Genomic DNA, 18,511 nt, shown 5'->3' on the forward strand with positions numbered 1-18,511 from the left:
GAAGTTCTCCATCTTAATATGTGAACTAAAAAATCAAAATGACAGTTTAGCAAGACATGGGAGTTTTGTCTTTTCACTCTTATTTTTGCTTTACATCAAATCAAAAAACATCTAGGTCCACATTAAGAGAAGTGAATTAGTAGTAGGGGCACCATTAGTTTGTTTACCCAGCATAAAATTATGTCCTCTGTAAACGGGAATATCAAGTAGCATAAAAAGCCTAGGTGATTTACATTTTCTTTTTGATTAGAGGATTGCATCTACTCTACTCAAGGAAGGAAAATCTCTCCCATTTAGCTTTTGAAGATCAAAGGGGCCATTAAATATGCCATATTACCAGCTTTTTTTTTTTTTTTTTTTTTTTTTGGTTAAGACCAGGAGGTGCTTTACAAATTGAGATTGTCATGAGGAAAAGGGAGGACTTTATTTGGGGTCATATGCCCTGATTATGGACTAGCCCACGTCCCTCTGGCGGGACCATATGTTTAACCTTTTGCTGAAATAGGGCTGTCCTACAGCTAAGAGCACACACTGACCTGTGTTCTGTTTTGTGTGCATCCATGTGACAAACCAAAAGAATACGAACTAAGAACTTTTCAGTGAGCCACCATCTGATTCTGAACATTGGGGATCTTTCTACAGCACATGTGATAAAATCTACAAAGACAAAATGAAAAGCAAAATACTTAAAAGGAGGATAAACCTAGGTAGGTATTCAGTTGAGATAAACCTTGCTTTCCCTCACAGCAGAAGCAGACCAAGGAAACTATCATCCAGGCAATAATGGCATTTTCTTCCTAGATAAGCACCCAAACGTGTAGTCACGAGCCAAAATGTGAAATCAGTTTTATCTTCACTAGCTGAAGTACTTAAGTTGTGCATAAATAATAGCATCCCTTGAACCACTGGCATGTGATCTTCAGCTGTTTTGGGGCATTTATATTAACTATCCCCCTTTTTTATTCCCTAATTTAATGAACTTGTAATTAAAACCTTTTTGCCCTTACTCCGTACACCTAATTTGAGCCTCAGTTATGTCTTCAACACGTAGGTAGTAAAAGGAAAATTATAGGAGAAAGATTCAAGTAAGATGACTAAACATAATGAGTAAATTCATTTTGATTAAGGATTTGACATTTCCTTTCTGCTTTGGGCAGCCAACAACCAGTCGAAGACAAATATTCGGACCTCCGATATGACCCACACTGGAAGAGTAAGAAAGAGGAGAGGAAGTTGTTGACTATGGAAGCATTATCAGAGTCTGTAGACAGCTCTACTGAAAATCTGACTCTGGATCCACTGTACCCTTCCAAGGAGCCCTCGATGGAACTCTCGGGGGAGAAAGGTGAACGCAAGAGTAGCCCACAGAGCGTTGCCTCTTTGCTTGGCAGTGAATTTTTAAGCCCAAACTATGAGGGTGGTGCCCATCACAGCCGGCTATTTTCAGAGCTGAGCAACAGTGATCTGGGGGAGAAGTCAAGTAACCTCTCTCATTACTTGAAGAGTTCAAGTTCACATAATGAGGTTTTCCTGCCAGGATCACGTGGCCGTCGGCGAAGGAAGTCCAAACAATATTTCGTGGAAAAAAACAAGCTGACTTTGGGATTACCTAGTCCTAAAACGGACTCTTATCTTCAACTTCACAGTAAAAAAAGGGGGGACGTTCTCCCAGAACAGGTACGTAAGTGCTACTTAATAATCTCTTCCAAGCACTGGAATGTGCCTTTGTTTGAAATGGCTGGAGATCACTTCCTTCGAGATGGTGACGTCATTACAGCCACGTGGCTGAGTAAAACAAACGTCCTATCCCTTGCTCGTCTTTGAAGAATCAGGGGAATTAGTCCACGAATTCTTTTTTTTTAAGATTTAATTTATTAGAGAGAGAGAGAACGTGAGAGCGCAAGCAGGGAGAGTGGCAGGCAGAGGGAGCAGGAGAAGCAGGCTTCCCACCGAGAGGGGAGCCAGACACGGGGCTCGATCCCAGGAACCTGGGATCATGACCTGAGCCGAAGGCAGAAGCTTAACAAACTAAGCCACCCAGGAGCCCCTATTCCACTAATTCTTTTTTTTTTTTTTTTAAGATTTTATTTATTAGAGAGACAGCAAGTGAGGGAACACAGAGAGAGGGAACACAAGCAGGGGAATTGGGAGAGGGAGCAGCAGACTCCCCACTGAGCAGGGAACCTGATGCGGGGCTCAATCCCAGGACCCCAAGATCATGATCTGAGCCAAAGGCAGATGCTTAACCAACTGAGCCAGCCAGGCGCCCCCTGTTTTGTCTTTTTAATTATCCAGGTGATTCTATTACCTTTCCAACCACAACTATAATCACTATACCACCCTTTATTCTGTGCAAATGATATAAACTTTAGTCTCTCCATCTATAAAATGAGAAAAATAAATGCCCTCCCTTTCTTATCTGATCATTTCAAGAGTAAATTCTATCCCAGATGATGGATTCAGAATCTGTTAGAGCCAGTAGCCTTAGCTCTATTTCATGGGCACTCATACGGATCCTATCAGCCCAACTCCTAGTGGACATGCCCATGGACATAAGAAAAGAATGGCCATCCTTCTTGGGGGAACCAGCTTGAAATTCATTACTTACTAATGTGAGGTCATTTTCAAATATGAAGGAAAGGTTAATACATTACATGGGGATGCCCTTAGACCTATTCCAAATTCAAATGGTATTATTTAAAATGCTCTAACCTGCTCTAAGTATTTTTTCGTAGAAATGAAAGAGGAGGTAGATGAACATTTGTGATTTTCTCTTAATTCAGAAACTCCCTTTATAGTCTTAAAGGATTATGGTCACATCCTTGCCTTGGTAACTAATAATAGAACAGAAGAACGGATGTAGTATATTCAGATGAATTCTCAAAACACATAGCTGAATGCAAAAGAATTATCAACATTTTTGACCCAATTGTAGATGTTAATGTACTTTTCATAAAATATATGAAATTTTGAATTTTGCTTGGTTGCTCCTTTAAAAATATAAATTCAACAGTCCATTATCTGTGAAAAATATTTATAACCAGTAATTTCTCCCAGACTAGAACAATATTTTTCATTTGTTTCTAAACATGTTCTCAAAAGAAGCCAGTCTAGACGGAGAGGCAAATTGTGAAGCCAAAAGAAAGTTTTATTTCTAATAATAAAGGTGAAAAGAGCTTTATTATAAACTCTTTAATTGCTGATTTCTTAATCGCTTATTTTTCTTAGTAGTTATAACTTAATTTACAAACAATATTGGGGTGAGCTGACTGACAGTGATTCCATAGCATAATTTTTTGCTAGGCCAGCGAGAAAACTTTAAAGCATTTTTGACTTGCTCAATCTTTAAGCTCATAAATTAGTCTCTGAAGTGGCTATTGACCTTGTCCACTACTTTCTCCAGGTTCAACTGTCTAAGGACTGATTGCTAATTATATTCAAAATTGTTTCTTCACCATTTTCCAACATACATTTCCTTCATCTTACTCTTCTTTTAAAAAGGATAGAAATTAGTTTGACCTAGCAGTGATAGGATATGTGTAACTGGTTTATTGAATTATAGTCAATAGCACTGAACCATGTGTTCCTTTCAAGTCATTATTTATATATGAAGTATGTGCAGGTCTTTCTGCCAGTGCAGATTATATGTTTCCTTATGGGCAAGAACTATGCTCTGTACCTATTTTCAATCTTCATGGTAACTAGCCTAACACACTGTAAGGTCTCAGTAAATATATGGGGAATGAAAAATGGACCTCTTCCATCCCTCCAAACTTACTCTGTTTAGTATAAATTGTATGTGAGGGGGAAATGGTATTTTCTAGAGCAGATGTTTGAAAACTTGGCTGGATATTAGATTACCTGAGAAACTAATTTTAAAAAGTGATTCTTAGCTTCACCTGGACCAATTGACATCTCTGGGTAAGACCCTGAGTGCCAGTATTTTTCTTTCAAAGCTTCCCAAGTGATTCTAATGCTTAACCAAGATTGAAAACCACTACTTTACACCAGGGATTTTCAGACATTACTGTGAATCAGAATCAACTGGGGCGCTTGTTAAAACAGATTGCCAGACCTAACCTAAGGGTTTCTGATTCACTAGGTGTAGGGTAGGACCCAAGAATTTGAATTTTCTACGTGGTTCTGGGTGACGCCACTTCTGCTGTTGGGCCCACTAAGAACCACGGATCTTTTTTTCCCCTCAAACTTTAAGGCACTCATGAACCATCCCAGAATCTTGTTAACATACGGATTTTAATCCAGTAGGTCTGGGGTGAGACTCAAGAGTGTGCATTTCTAACAAGTGCCCAGGTGATGTCAAGGCAGCTGGTCCATGGACTACATATAAAGCACCTACAGGGTTTTCCAGAAACCCAAAGTCGTAGTTGTGTAAGTCAGTACCCATACAGCATTGATGATTTCAATGGCTGATGGGATTATTCTGTTAATTTGGGATCAGGAGGTAAGAATTAGGGGTGGCAGGTTTGGAGGGTATTGTTTTAGATTAAGCAGCATCTATCTGGAAGGTTTTCATGTTTGAAAATCTATTTTCTCCTCTTAATTTCTTTGAAAGAGATGACCAATATCTTACAACTAGAAATACTGAAAAGATAAATGACATCTGTCGCCAAATGAATGACTAAATGTCAATTACCATTACACAGTGAAGAAAATCAGCTTTTTGGGACGCCTGGGTGGCTCAGTCGGTTAAGCGTCTGCCTTCAGCTCAGGTCATGATAGCACTGCCGGGGGATCGAGTCCCGCATCAGGCTCCTTGCTCAGCAGGGAGCCTGCTTCTCCCTCTCCCTCTGCTGCTCCCCCTGCTTGTACCCTTGTTCACTCTCTCTCGCCCACTCTCTCTCTAACAAATAAATAAATAAAATCTTTAAAAAAGAAAATCAGCTTTTTAATACATCATTTTGTCACAAGCATTTATGCCCAGTTGAATCAGACAGGGTCTTAAGTAGTTGTATTGTCTTTGGGAAGATTTGAAAGTACATCTAAGAAGTTTATGACATTCCAAAAAAATATTAACAGTTTTTTTTTTAAATAAGACTCAAAAAACTGATTAAGTTCAGATGAAAAATAAAAGCAGGAATAATAAAGAAAGCTCTGGACATTAAGAATCACGAGGGAATCTAACACTACCAGAGAGTATATTATAAACCCTCAATAATTAAATACTAGGATAATATTTAATGCATATATAGACAGAAAAATGGAACAGAGAAGAAAGTGCAGAAACAGAACCAATTAACATATGGGAATATAGGATATGATACTATGATTTGATAAAGCAGTATCTCAAATCAGTGAGGAAATGGTACATTGTTCAATAAAACAACTGGGTAGCCATCTGGGAGAAAATGAAGTCAGAGCCATACCTGATATCATACAACAAGATAAATTCTAAATGGACCAAATATTTAATTAAAAAAAATTAAACCATAAAAATACTAGAAAAAAAAAAAATGAAGCAAATTCTCCCATAACCTCAAAATGGTTCAAAATCCACAATCTACAAAGGACTGATAAATCTGACTACATAAATACCAAAAACTTCTGTAGGAAAAAAGCATAAGAGCATCAAAATACAAAGAAGAAAAATATTTCTAATTCATATCACAGATGAAACTCTAATATCTCTAATATATAAAGAGCTCCTGGAAATCAAGACCAAAAATCCCAATATAAAAATATGCAAAGGCCATCAATAGAAAATTCACAGAAAAGTTAATACATAGAAGTACAGTCAGGTTGTTGAGATAATAAATTGGCATAACAGGTGGGGAGGACAACTTGTTAATATCTATTTAAAATACTAAAACATATACTCCTTGAAAAAGTAAAACATAATGACTAAGAGAATAGACTTCAGAGCCAAGGTGGTTGGTACTGCCACCTGCTGTCTGACCTTGGGCAGGTTGCTTAACCCCTATGTGCCTCAGTTTCCTCATCCTTAAAAAAAAAAAAAGATAATAATAGTACTTTCTTCACAGGATTATTAAGAAGATTAAATACATGAGCTAATATATGTAGTGTGGTTAGATCAATGCCTGCCTTATAGCAAGCACTATATAAATGTTCGCAACAATTATTTTTATTTGACCCAACACATCCCACTCCTAGGAATTTTTCCTAGTTATATATGTGCAGTTTTGAAATAACTCCTGTACAAGATTCTCCATTTCAGCCTTTTTTCAGCAAAAGATGGGAAACTATCCAAATGTCTATCATGTGGGTAATACTGATATTATAGTACATCCATAGAATAAAGTACATTGTAGCTGTTAAAAAAAATGAGGATGTTCTCCATGAATGGTTATGGACAACTTATCAAGGTTTATTATTAAGGGGAAAATTAAAGGTATAGAACAGTGCATACAGTGTAAAAAAGTGGGGAAGAATAAAGCTCTGTGTTTCCCTTGGTATGCATAAAAAACTGTGGAAGGGTATGTGGGTGGTTAATTGTGGAGGGTGGAGGGGAATGGGAGCACAGCCTTTCACTTTATATCCTTTTTATAGCTCTTATTTTTGAACCATGCCTATGGACTCACAAGACCCAACATTTTGTAGTAACCCTTGTCACTTCACACCCCCTGACTGCTCAGGTCACCTAAATTGCATTCTTTGCTCGTAAATAATGGCTCAGAGCAGAACCATCAGTTTTTAAATTAAATTTCTCCACAATTATTTTTGCCATTTTTCATCTGTACGATGTACATTTTTCATCTGTTGATCGATCGTACATTAAAATGCACTGGAAAAATCACCTTGGAATACATGAGGAGATTTCGATCATCTGACATGTGAAGCAAGGAACTGATATAAAAACCAACACACACTAGAGGGCACCTAAGTATCACCGTCAGCCAGTAACTTTGCCAGTGAATATTCACGACTTAATTTTTTTAATTCATGATTTGTTCAGTGTTTGTCTGAAACTCATTAGTTAGAATTTGAGTCCATTTCTGATCTGCCATTAAAAGACATTTGTGTCTTGAAAAAGGAGCTGCCTTTCTATCTTGATTCCAATGTGACTTTGAAGACCGATGAAGGGAAGAATCTAGCATGCTCAGAAAAGAGCAATAAGTGCTTTAGACCTGTTGTTCTTCTCTTGTCTTTCCCCGGAAAGTAATTACAGATACTTTGTGAAAACAAATATAGAAAAGTTATACATCACCTATAGTCTTCCAGACAGTATAAAGCCCTATCAAGAGTCCACCACCCATTTTGAAGATCAACATACATTCGTGGCTCCTGCTGAGACAGCAGGTCAGTCAGCCAACAGACCTTTATTGAGCACCAGCTATGTGCTCGGTGCTCAGGGCTAGGGATACACCAGAAAACAAGACATACAGAGCCTGGGCTTCAGGGAGCTCATGTTCCAATCATGTAACAGAGGCAAGAAACATGTAACAAAATAATTTCACATGCCAATAAATACCTCAAAGGACACTGAATAACTTCAGAAAAGGATGAATGGGAGTGTAACTGGGATGTTTGGGTGCTTGTGAAGGACTCTCTGAGGAGATGTCATTCAAGTTGAGACATGAACAGATGAGGAAAAGAAACTATGGAAGCTCTGGGGGAGGAGGCTTGGTTTGTGCCAGTCGTGGTAGAAGCCTTCTCCCCCAGGGACAACACAGTGTGACGGGAGTAAAACATAAAACCAAAACAAAGCACTCATTTGGAAGTCAGACAATCATGGGTTATATCCTGGCTCTTCAGCAAACTAGGTGGTAGCACTTCCTAGATATCTGAGCAAGTGACTCTTTAAGCCTGATATTCTTTATTATATGGGGTCAATTTCTGCCTTGGAGGCCTAGTAGAAAAAAATTATACAAAGCTCCTGATGCATGGCAGATGGTAAAGGGAAGCTATTGTCAACACTGGGCATTCTCAAGCCATAGAAAGGGAAAGGAATCACTCTGGGAATAGGCCCTTCTAAACAGATTTTTTTTTTCAGATCATAGCGCCTCAAAGTGAAAGGGATAGGACTTCAGGTAGAATAAGAAAGTGTAGCTAAAAGGGTAGCATTTCAATACCCCAATAGCCCAATCTATGGTAGAACTCCCAGAAGACTGTCCACTTATCCTACTGGATAAGACTTTTTTAATTTTTAAAAAAGATTTATTTACTTGAGAGAGAGCATGAATGGGAGGGGCAGAGGGAGGAGAGAGAATCTCAAGCAGACTCCCCACTGAACATGGAGCCTGATGCAGGGATCCATCTCACAACCCATAAGATCACGACCTGAGCCAAAACCAAGAGTCAGAGGCTTAACTGACTGAGCTACCCAGATGCCCCTAGACTCATATTTAAGTGATAGATTGCTCTCCTTTTCTATCGTTTTAGATTTAGTACAACTTTTGGTTGTCTATAAAATTAAGCTTTACCTTTATTTCAATGATGATCATCTTTTTCTAATTATATTTGGTTAGAAACAGAATTCTTTCTTTTGTTTTTTAGAATTCTTCCAGTTTTGGTGGTATTTTTGAGTCTCACCTCTACTATACTCATAAAAATTATTCTTCTATAGAGTAAGTACTCTGTATCTTCATTGATTCGGGGTTTTTTTTTTTTTTTCTTTTGCCCTGTGTGACCACAACAAGAGCACGCACTTATGACAGCATAATTCAAATTGAACTTTATGGGGTTTTTTTCCCCCAGTATAACACATTTCCTAAGGCATCTTTCTGTATGCACTGTTCAGCACTTAGTTGGTTTGCTACCAACCGTATGATCCATAGAGTGACCCTCCATTAATTCAACATTACTGACGAGGGATCCATGAAAAGAAAACTCTCCTCATAATTAAAGCATGCCCTTTCAAAAACCAGAACCCTAACATAAGCAATCGTTTCTCAGGATAGCTTTCCCAAACATGCCTAGAGCACTCCACAGGCCTTGCTCTCTTACCTTGGGGCCATGGCACCTGCTTCTGTGGTAAAGTCCAGAGCTGTGGCAATGGGAGGAAGGATATTCTGCCTCTTCATTAAATGCCCCAGACTGCTAGGGGTCTGCAGTCATTTTGGCTGTTGTCGGTGTATCTGCTCTTTAGGAGCTTCCGGCCTTGTGGGAAGCAGACATATTAAAGAGTCCGTACCAGGGTGCCTGGGTGGCTCAGTCGATTAAGCATCCGACTCTCGATCTCAGCTCAGGTCATGATCTCAGGGTCGTGAGATCGAGCCCTGTGTCAGACTCCCCACTCAGTGCAGAGTCTGCTTGAGATTCTCTTTCTCCTCTCTTCCTCCCTCTGCTCGCGCTTTCTCTAAATAAATAAACAAAATCTTTTAAAAATAAAATAGTACCTATAGAAGAGACACATAAGGTCCCAAAGGAACACAGAAGAAAAAGTGCCTGAGTCTGTCAGGGGAATTCAGAGAGGGTGTCACAGAAGAGGCAACCATTGAACAAGTTCTTTAAAAAGAAGGTAGCAGGTGGTGGGCAGCAGAAGTATTGCAGGCAAAGGGAGTGAGTGCGATGGTGTAAGAGCTTTGGGAGGTCACGGTTTAGGTGGAAGCCTGCTGGTACAAGGGGAACCTCCAGGGTACTAGTCAGGAACTGGTATTTGGTCAATTAATCCAATACAGTGGCTTAAGCAGATATGGAAAAAGATGACCCTGAACAGTTGATTTGCGCTTAAAGAATATAGACCTACATTAGCTCGCCAGTCTGTTCCAGGGGGGCCGAGGCCTCTCCTGTCAGTGCATGTGGTACTGGACTACCACGTTGTCCTTCTGCCTCAGTTTGAGAGACCTAGGATTTCTACTTTTGATTTCTTAAAAGCAAAGAGAAAACTTAAAAAAAAAACTTTAGAAAGGATCTAAGGGCACCTGGGTGGTTCAGTCAGTTGAGCAACCGACTCTTGATTTCAGCTCAGGTCATGATCTCAGGGTCCTAGAATTGAGCCCCGTGTTGGGCTCCTCGCTCAGTGCAGAGTCGGCTTGGGATTCTCTCTCTCCCTCCCTCTGCCCCTCCCCCTGCTCGAGCTGTCTCTCTCTAAAATAAATAAGTAAATCTTTACAAAACATTTTTTAAAGAAAGGATCTAAGAACATAAACTTTCTTTGTTTTTTTTTTTTAAAGATTTTATTTATTTATTTGACAGAGAGAGAGAGCACAAGCAGGTGGTGTAGTAGGCAGAGGGAGAGGGAGAAACAGGCTCCCTGCTGAGCAAGGAGCTCAATGTGGGGCTCGATTCCAGGACCCTGGGATCACGACCCGAGCCAAAGGCTGTCGCCTAACCAACTGAGCCACCCAGGCGCCCTTGATTTTTTTTATAACTACTTACCCTAATCCTTTTTTTTTAAAGATTTTATTTATTTATTTGACAGAGAGATAGAGAGAGAGCACAAGTAGGCAGAGTGGCAGGCAGAGGGAGAGGGAGAAGCAGGCTCTCCGCTGAGCAGGGAGCCGGACGTGGGGCTCGATCCCAGGACCCCAGGATCATGACCTGAGCCGAAGGCAGCCGCTTAACCGACTGAGCCACCCAGGCGCCCCTACCCTAATCTTTATCAGCTTTCCCCCCACCCCTTGTTTTTCTGTTGCCTTTTGTTTTATTGGGCCATTCTAAGACATTCATTCATTCATTTATTCATTCATTTGTCAGAGAGAGCGAGCGAGCACAAGCATGCAAGCAGAGGGGAGCGGCAGGTAGAAAGAGAAGCAGGCTTTCTGCTGAGCAGGGAGCCCGATGCAGGACTCGATTCCGGGACCCCGGGATCATGACCTGAGCCGAAGGCAGATGCTTAACCGACCGAGCCACCCAGGTGTCCCTATTGGGCCATTCTAAATTATTTTACTTCGTTTCCATGAAAATAACAACTCTGTTCACACTCAGATTTCTCCAAATTATCTCACCTTCAAACATGTTATAATTTTAACAAACCATATGATAGACATAAACAGGTTTGCGAACAAATGTAAAAGCCTCTTGGTAAACATACAACCCAACTGGTGGACGCAGAAATACCAAGGCATCCGAGAGAGTAGCTGGCCAGCCATGAGCATCAGCTGTGGGCTTCAGTTGGAATCTTAAAGAAAGGATTGGAGAGGATTACTGAATCCAGCAAGTTGAGGAGAAGACGAATACTTCTGTGTTGTACGTGTCTAGATTGGGAGGATGGCAGTGTGGGTATTTTGACTACAGAAATCGGCAGGTGCCTTTCATGCAGGCCCCCATACATCATTGTAAAGCAGGGGTTCTCAGAATATGGTCCCTGGAATCCAGCAGCATCAGCATCGCCTGGGAAATTGCCAGAAGTGCAAATTCTTGGGCCGCATCCCAGACCTCTTGAATCAGAAACTCTGGGGCGAGGCCCAGCAATTTGTTTTAATAAGCCCTCCAAGTGAGTCTAATACATAGTCAAGTTTTAGAACCGCTCTGCTAAGGAGTTATGCCTTTCCTCTACATGACGTGGAATCACTGAAGGATTTTAATAATGGAGCAATTTGAATTCTGTGGCCGTCCAGAGGTCACACTTACATATCCCTAGTTGTGTTATATAGAGTTCAGGTGACTTGGTTAATCAAACACAAGATAGTCCTAAAATCTCTTTCATATTCTTGAAAAGTTAACTGCTTCATTCATTTGCATGTATTTATTAAGAGCTTATTATGTATCAGGCATTGTCTTAGGTACTTAGAATATATTACTGAATAAAAGACAAAAATCCCAACCCTTGTGGGGCTAACTTTCTAGTAGGAGACGGACAATAGACAAAAATAGGTAAATCAGTGTATTTGTAGGTGATGGAAGTGCTAGGGAAAGAGAGCAGAGAAATAGGGAATTTGAGGGGAGGGGGGAATCACAGTTTTAAAGAGGTCATGAAGGAGGTGAGAGAGCACATCATGCAAATATTTGAGGAAAGAATGTTCCTGGAAGAGGGAACAACACCGTGAAGGGTGAAGGCCCAGTGGTCCTGGGCGGAGCGAGCAAGGGAAAGGGAAAGATAAGGCCTGCTTTCCACCTAATTTTGTTGACAATAAACCACAAATCTAGCCAGATAAGCAAGTAGATTCTATGTATTCTGGTGTAAATGGAGAGTTCAGTGCTCCATGTAGATAGGTCTTTTCAGTCAATAATATTCACTGGGCATGTGCATGCCAGGCATATCCAGGGCCACCACGTGGCTCATGTGAATAGCGCCGCCAGAGCTGGGACTTAGAGTCTAGAGGGGAAACAAACCTAATTACCAAGGTAATACTTGTTACAAAAAGGAAAGTACAAAGTGCCAAGGCTGTGAGCTCAGGTGCCTCTACTGTAACCTCTGAGGAGTCAAGGAAGGCTTCCTGGAGGAAGCTCTATTTCAGCCCAGGCTGGAACAGCAGCAGTGAATGGGATTGGTCAGAATAAGTGAGGCGAAGAGGTGTTTCCTTGCAAAGGATGGCCTATGCACAGACCTAGAGATAAGGGTGCCTGTGGCCCAACCGCAGAGTTAAGAAAGTACGAGGTGAAAAGAGTGAGAAGTACAGAAGGCAGGGCCTTAAAAACCTTTAAAGATTAAGGGCAATGGGGAGGCACTGAAGGGTTTTAAAGCGCTGGCTGGCATAATTAGTCCGGGGGTTTTAAAAGCTGCAGGATCTTATACAGAAAATGAATGCAAAAAAGTAGTATCTCCAAAGGTTCCAATGTCATCACATTCTGATTGAGCACCTGCGTGTGAAATGCATTATGAAGGGTTCTGCGGGAATGGAGAAAGTGGCCAACAGCAGAGCCAAAAGAGTTCATGTGTTTTGTCTCTAAATAGCTGAATCACGAATACAAATCCCCAGATAACTCAAACAGCTGTGCAAAATAGCCACGTTGGAGCCTGACAATGGCGGGCTCTCGGCGCCACCATGCCTCCACCTCTTCTGCCGGCCACGTACGGAGAGAGAGATGCTAGCGGGCTTGCGCTCCCACAGAGCACAATGCATCAGAAATAGAACAGAGTTAACACAGCAGATCACCCATTTGCCAAGTTCACCAATGCTCACGGAATCCAGTGACTCGGTCCTGAAGAGAGGGGTTAAGTAACAGATGTGTTGGAGGGACGGTAAGCAAATACGACGTTAAAAAAAAAAAAATCAGACTCTTTGGCTTATTTTGATTTGGCTCTGTGCTGGTTGTTAATACCATCAGGGAATAACAAGGAAACGGATGCGTTAATTGTGCGGTTCCGCATGACGTCAGTGATAAAAAAAGAAAACAGTATCAAGGAATAAAGGAGCAAAACTTGCAGTGATTGCGGAACTTAAGGATAATACGCTTTCTAAACATGTTTCAGTGTGTGTCTGTGCAGAGACACTAATTCACATATAGCTCTTGGTGTAAAGCCTCAACTTTTTTTGTGTGGTGCCGATTCTCTAAGAACCTGACGAGTTTCTTTGAGAGAGAAGTAGCAGCCCAATCTAGCTCAGCTGTACTCAATCTGAGTTGCTTTCCTTCCTACAAACCCTCACTTCAAAGCAAGGAACATAATGTACAATTTTTTAATGGCTCTAGACCCAGGCACTCAGGCTCTCTGCTCTGCGCCTTACCTCAGTGTAAACACCTAATCAGGATTGCCCGCGTTTCATCAATAGCAGCCAAATGCAATTCGAGAACCACAAGCCTTTGAAGTCCTCCCAGCAAAGGCCGGTTTTCTAGTCTGGGATAATGACATGCCATGATTGCTGTCTTTGTTGTATCTTTTCAGTAGAGAAGCAATTATAGGCCCCAATTTAACAGAATAGACATTACACAGCTTATGATGCTCAAAATGCAATTTCATTTGATCATTTTCTCGATTTGATTGGTATTAATAGAATGGTTCACAAAAAAAAAAAAAAAAATAGCTGGCAGAGGTTGTGTCCCATTCCACTTTCAAAGAGATAATGTAGAAGTATGCTTTACTTGCCCTGAGGCTCTCACTGGGGTGATTCAGACACCGAGTTCCACCAAAACAGCCTGTGGATGGAAATATTGCACATCCTACACTCTCTGGGGAAGGAAGCATAGGACAATGTATTTGTAATTCGGAAACTTTTTACCAGAGCTGTGTGTAAGGGATCCCATCCCGGGTCACAGGATCACCAGTGACAGACTGAATTAACTAAACCAAGTCCCTTTACAAAAGCCAGGGAATCGAACATCCTAGTGGCGGATCTAGGAATCAACCCAATTTTTTCTCCCAGGCTCCAGATAACATTTTTGTCCAAGACATCACCTGTTTGAGGTTTGAAAAAGGATTATTTCCTTGCCTGCTTAGGCAGCCTATTTAGATTTTTTTCCCCCCAACTCAGCCTTCATTTCTTGTCCAGGAAAGAGATGATTTTACTTGTAAATGAGGGGCGTTTCCTTTTAACATCATGGCCATAAGGGATAGAAACCTTTGCAATAACAGGGACCAAAATTATGAAACCTAATACTTTTATAGACCTCTCTTGTTTCCTAAACCAGTGCCAGGAGAGGGACTGAGAGATGCCATCAAGACTCACAGTGCCTGACCTTCAGTGGCAGCATTTATATCCCTAAACTTTCTATTTCAGAGCAAGTTAGACTGTTTCGTGGTGTTGGGAAGTTTTCCTTCTGCAGAGTAGGTAATCTTTCAAAATCTGTTGAGTACTCCTATTTAATTGTTTTTTAAGATTTTATTTATTTGTTAAAGAGAGAGAGAGAGAAAGCACGAGCAGGGGGAGCGGCAGGCAGAGGGAGAAGCAGACTCCTTGCTGCACAGGGAGCCCGTTGCGGGGCTCAATCCCATGACCTGAGCCGAAGGCAGACGCTTAATGACTGAGCCACCCAGGCGCCCTGAGTACTCCTATTTGTAGACATTGAATAGACATTACACAGCTTATGATGCTCAAAATGCAATTTCGTTTGATCCCATGACCCAATAGCACATTTTGCTCCTGTATTTGCCATGATAATTCAAGCATGAAGAAGTCTTATTTTCATTTTTTCCCATTCTCAGATCAACCTTTAAGTATCCAAACTTCCATACCATCTGATTGCTGTATCTATAGGAGTATAGTAACGATGACAGGTATGTATCCAGGTAGAGATAAGAGTTCACCCAAAATAAATGTTGTCTTGCATGTGGCCACAGAAGCCGCATCAAGCAGTGAGGAATGAGGTTATCTTTATTGTCAGACACTGACTTATTAATATTTAACAGATATTTCCCCCTCTTTCTCATTTGAATAGCAGTCTGCATAAATGCAAAGTAAAAGTAAGGAGCAGCAGGAGAATCTGAACACAAACAAGACAGATTCTGGGGGCGCCTGGGGGGCTCAGTCAGTTAAGCATCTGCCTTCGGCTCAGGTCATGATCCTGGGATCCTTGGATCAAGCCCCACATCGGGCTCCTTGCTCAGTGGCGAGCCTGCTTCTCCCTCCCCCTCTGCTGCTCCCCCTGCTTGCGCTCTCTCACTCTCGCTCTCTCAATAAATAAAATCTTATTTAAAAAAATGACAGATTCTAAATCCCGTGCTTTTCCCAGCGTTACATAGCTTGCTGCTTCTCACACGACACAGCCCACCAGGTTCAATTTAATAAAACAAGTGTAAAATCCAGAATCTAAATCTAAAAATTAGTTACAGCAGTTTAGAAAGGGGGAAGTCAACCTTTACAAGCCACAAAGCACAGTAGCCAAATGAGCCAACCTGGGTAACCTGTCACTGGAGGAATGGCAAAGAAATCTTGCCCCAGATCCTGTAAATAAGAGGAGGTCTAGCAAAGGCATCACAGTCAGCAGCTAACATTTAGGGCTATTGTCTGAGAGAGAGATTAATCGACTTAATCCATTATTTCAGAGGGCAGAGGGACAGAAATTACAGGAAGATATAGTTCTGCTCTCCTAGGAAGAACTTTTAGGTGGTTCAATGATGCAACAGTATGTTCGTCATCCGTGAAACAGAGATTAAGAGAGCTAACATTTTATTCCATGGGATGGTTGAAAGGACCAGGTCTCCCACAGAAAGGGAGGGAGGATTCACAAGCCACCTTATGCTCCCTCCTCAGCCCGTAGGACATAAACAGGTGACTCCTGCCAGGAGAATGGGCATGAGTTTAGGCAGCAAGTGGATGAGTATCTACCAGGGATGGTACAGAAGTACTAAGCACTTATACTGGATTACCTCCAGGTCCTTTGACCAACATTAAGACAGTATAACTTTAAGTTTGCTTTCTGAAACGCTTCCTGGTGGCTAGAATTCCATAGAGCATAGAGACAATCTAATTTCTTGATTTAAAATAGGTAGCAGGGCACCTGACTGGCTCAGTAGAGAGAGCAAATGACTCTTGATCTCGGGTTTGTGAGTGTGAACCCCAGAATGGGTGTAGAGATTATTGAAAAATAAACTTTAAAAATAAAATAGGTAGCTAATGGAGGCAATGAAGGGCCTCCATAATTTAGGGACCTAAATCCCATGTAGCTGCCTTTGTCAGTGGTTCCCAAACCTTGCTCCAGAGTAGACCCACCTGGGGAACTTTTAAAGTGTAATGCTAGGGGCTCCTGGGTGGCTCAGTCAGTTAAGCGTCTGCCTTCGGCTCAGGTCATGATCCCAGGGTCCTGGGATGGAGCCCTGCATTGGGCTCCCTGCTCAGTGGGGAGCCTGCTTCTCCCTCTCCTCCTTCACCCCCTCCCCCACTCATGCTCTCTCTTGCTATCTCTCTCTCCCAAATAAACAAATAAAATCTTAAAAAAAAGTAAAGTATAATGCTATCTGGGACCACCCCAGAGCTCCTGATTTAATCGATCTGGGATAGGACCAGGGCACTGATATTTTGTCATTCTAACATCCAACTAAAGTTGAGAACCTCTGATCTACGTCATTCAAATTCACTGAATGCCAACATTACAAATTCTGCAAGTCAAAGATGATATTTCAAAATTGCTGAATATGAGACTCTGGAGTTAGACTGCCTGGCTCTCCACTTACTAGCTATTGATTCTGGGCAAGTTACTTAATGTCTCTGTCCCTCAGTTTTCTCATCTGCAAGAAGGGGGTAATAGTACATACCCAATAAGGTTAATATAGTATAACTGATAGAATATACGCTAAATGCTTAGGACAGCTACTAGCACACCATGAACATTCACTGTATATTAAATATTGTTATTTCTATTATTATCATCATCTTGAAGCACAGTGTTATTTCACTATTCATTATTTCATTTAATATACTCAACATTAGTTGCTACATCCGGTTCAGATAACTGTTCTAAAATTGGGTCCCTTGAGTGTGTATTGAACATTTAAAGTAAATAGTAGTTTGACCTCAAAGCACCAATTCTCACATCAAGCCTGTGAGAGAAAACATTATTTATTCCCGTTTTCCTTAGGAACAATCCAGGTCCCTGAGGACGAAGATATATCCTTGAACTGAAAATAAAACGCAGCCCTGCAGGACCTCTTTCTAGAGTACACAGATGAGCCTCGTGGCTCTAAGACTTAAAATGAATCCCATTAACATGCTTTATATGTTTTACCCTCTTAGATCTCCTACCCCATCAGTGTAACTGACAAGACGTCCATTCAGAATGCCGAAGAGATTGAAAATGCTGCCATCAATCCTGAAGACAAATGGCATCAAAGAGCCCAACAGCTAAAGGTTACCTGCTAGATTGAACTTTAAATGGGTTTCAAGAGTTACTGCTAAATATAAGTAACGTCCACGACTCACTTCTTATCACTTACAGGTTTATTCCTATGCCCGAGACCTAGTGACCCACCCTTCTAAGAGTAAGACTGGTTTCTGCCCAGATGGGCCATTGCTTGCTCAGCCAACCAAGTCTACCCATGTTTCCAAAGGTTCTAAATTTCCTAGAAGAAAATCATCACATCACTCTTTTAAAAATTCAGAGTTAAAACCCCAAACAGAAGAAAAGCATGGAGAAAGTGCGGGGGGGTGGGATCACAGTTGTAAAATATTGTCCAAATCTGCACTGCTCCCAAGTCTGTTTCCTTATGGAGCTGGTAGTCACAGCATCCCTAGCTGATGGGGAACACAGTCCCTAAAATTGGGCAGAAATCCCCAGAGCCTCATTTAACCCTCATTTGCAGGAAGGGAAAGCCAACTAACCAGTAATTTAGCATGAAAACATCCTTTTCTGGCCCTGGGTTTACTACTCTGACATCATAATGTGATTTTAGGGAAGACTTTTGCAAAATAGTCCCCCTGACCGTTTCTCTAGATGAGGAAAAGCACTAGCAGATGGTTTCTTCTGGAACCGGTGTATGCAGTTCTATGGAACAGTCTTACACCAGATTCTATCCCTGCTGAAGGAGGGGTGAGCCCTGTGAAATCACACAGCCTAGAAAGCCTGACACCATCAGTTCAAACTATGTACAGTGCTAAAGGTATAATAATAAAAATAAAGTTCATTCCAGTTTCAGAGAATTTAGAAAAGAGGGACAACCTAAATCATCATCTTTCCTTCACAGTGGCTTCCAGGTCCCTCTCAGAGTTGCAAAAATAAATAAATAAATAAATAAATATAAATAAATAAATAAATAAATAAATAAACAAACAGTCATTCA

The 18,511-nt window shown here is 41.2% G+C and overlaps 1 protein-coding gene across 3 annotated transcripts in view; it reads left to right on the top strand.

Annotated features, from left to right (window-relative positions):
• JHY (junctional cadherin complex regulator) overlaps positions 1–18,511 on the top strand; it is a 60,860-nt gene that overhangs the window by 18,681 nt on the left and 23,668 nt on the right. For 2 of the 3 annotated variants that reach the window (XM_032428161.1, XM_032428162.1), the window contains exons 2-3: positions 1,158–1,677; positions 17,469–17,582. In XM_032428161.1, coding sequence (XP_032284052.1) covers positions 1,158–1,677; positions 17,469–17,582 — 634 coding nt within the window. The remainder of the gene's footprint in view (positions 1–1,157; positions 1,678–17,468; positions 17,583–18,511) is intronic. The other variant, XM_032428163.1, reaches the window with a different exon arrangement.

The sequence above is a fragment of the Phoca vitulina genome, unplaced genomic scaffold, assembly GCF_004348235.1.
Source record: "Phoca vitulina isolate PV1807 unplaced genomic scaffold, GSC_HSeal_1.0 scaffold38, whole genome shotgun sequence".
In the NCBI taxonomy this organism is placed as follows: Eukaryota; Metazoa; Chordata; class Mammalia; order Carnivora; family Phocidae; genus Phoca; species Phoca vitulina.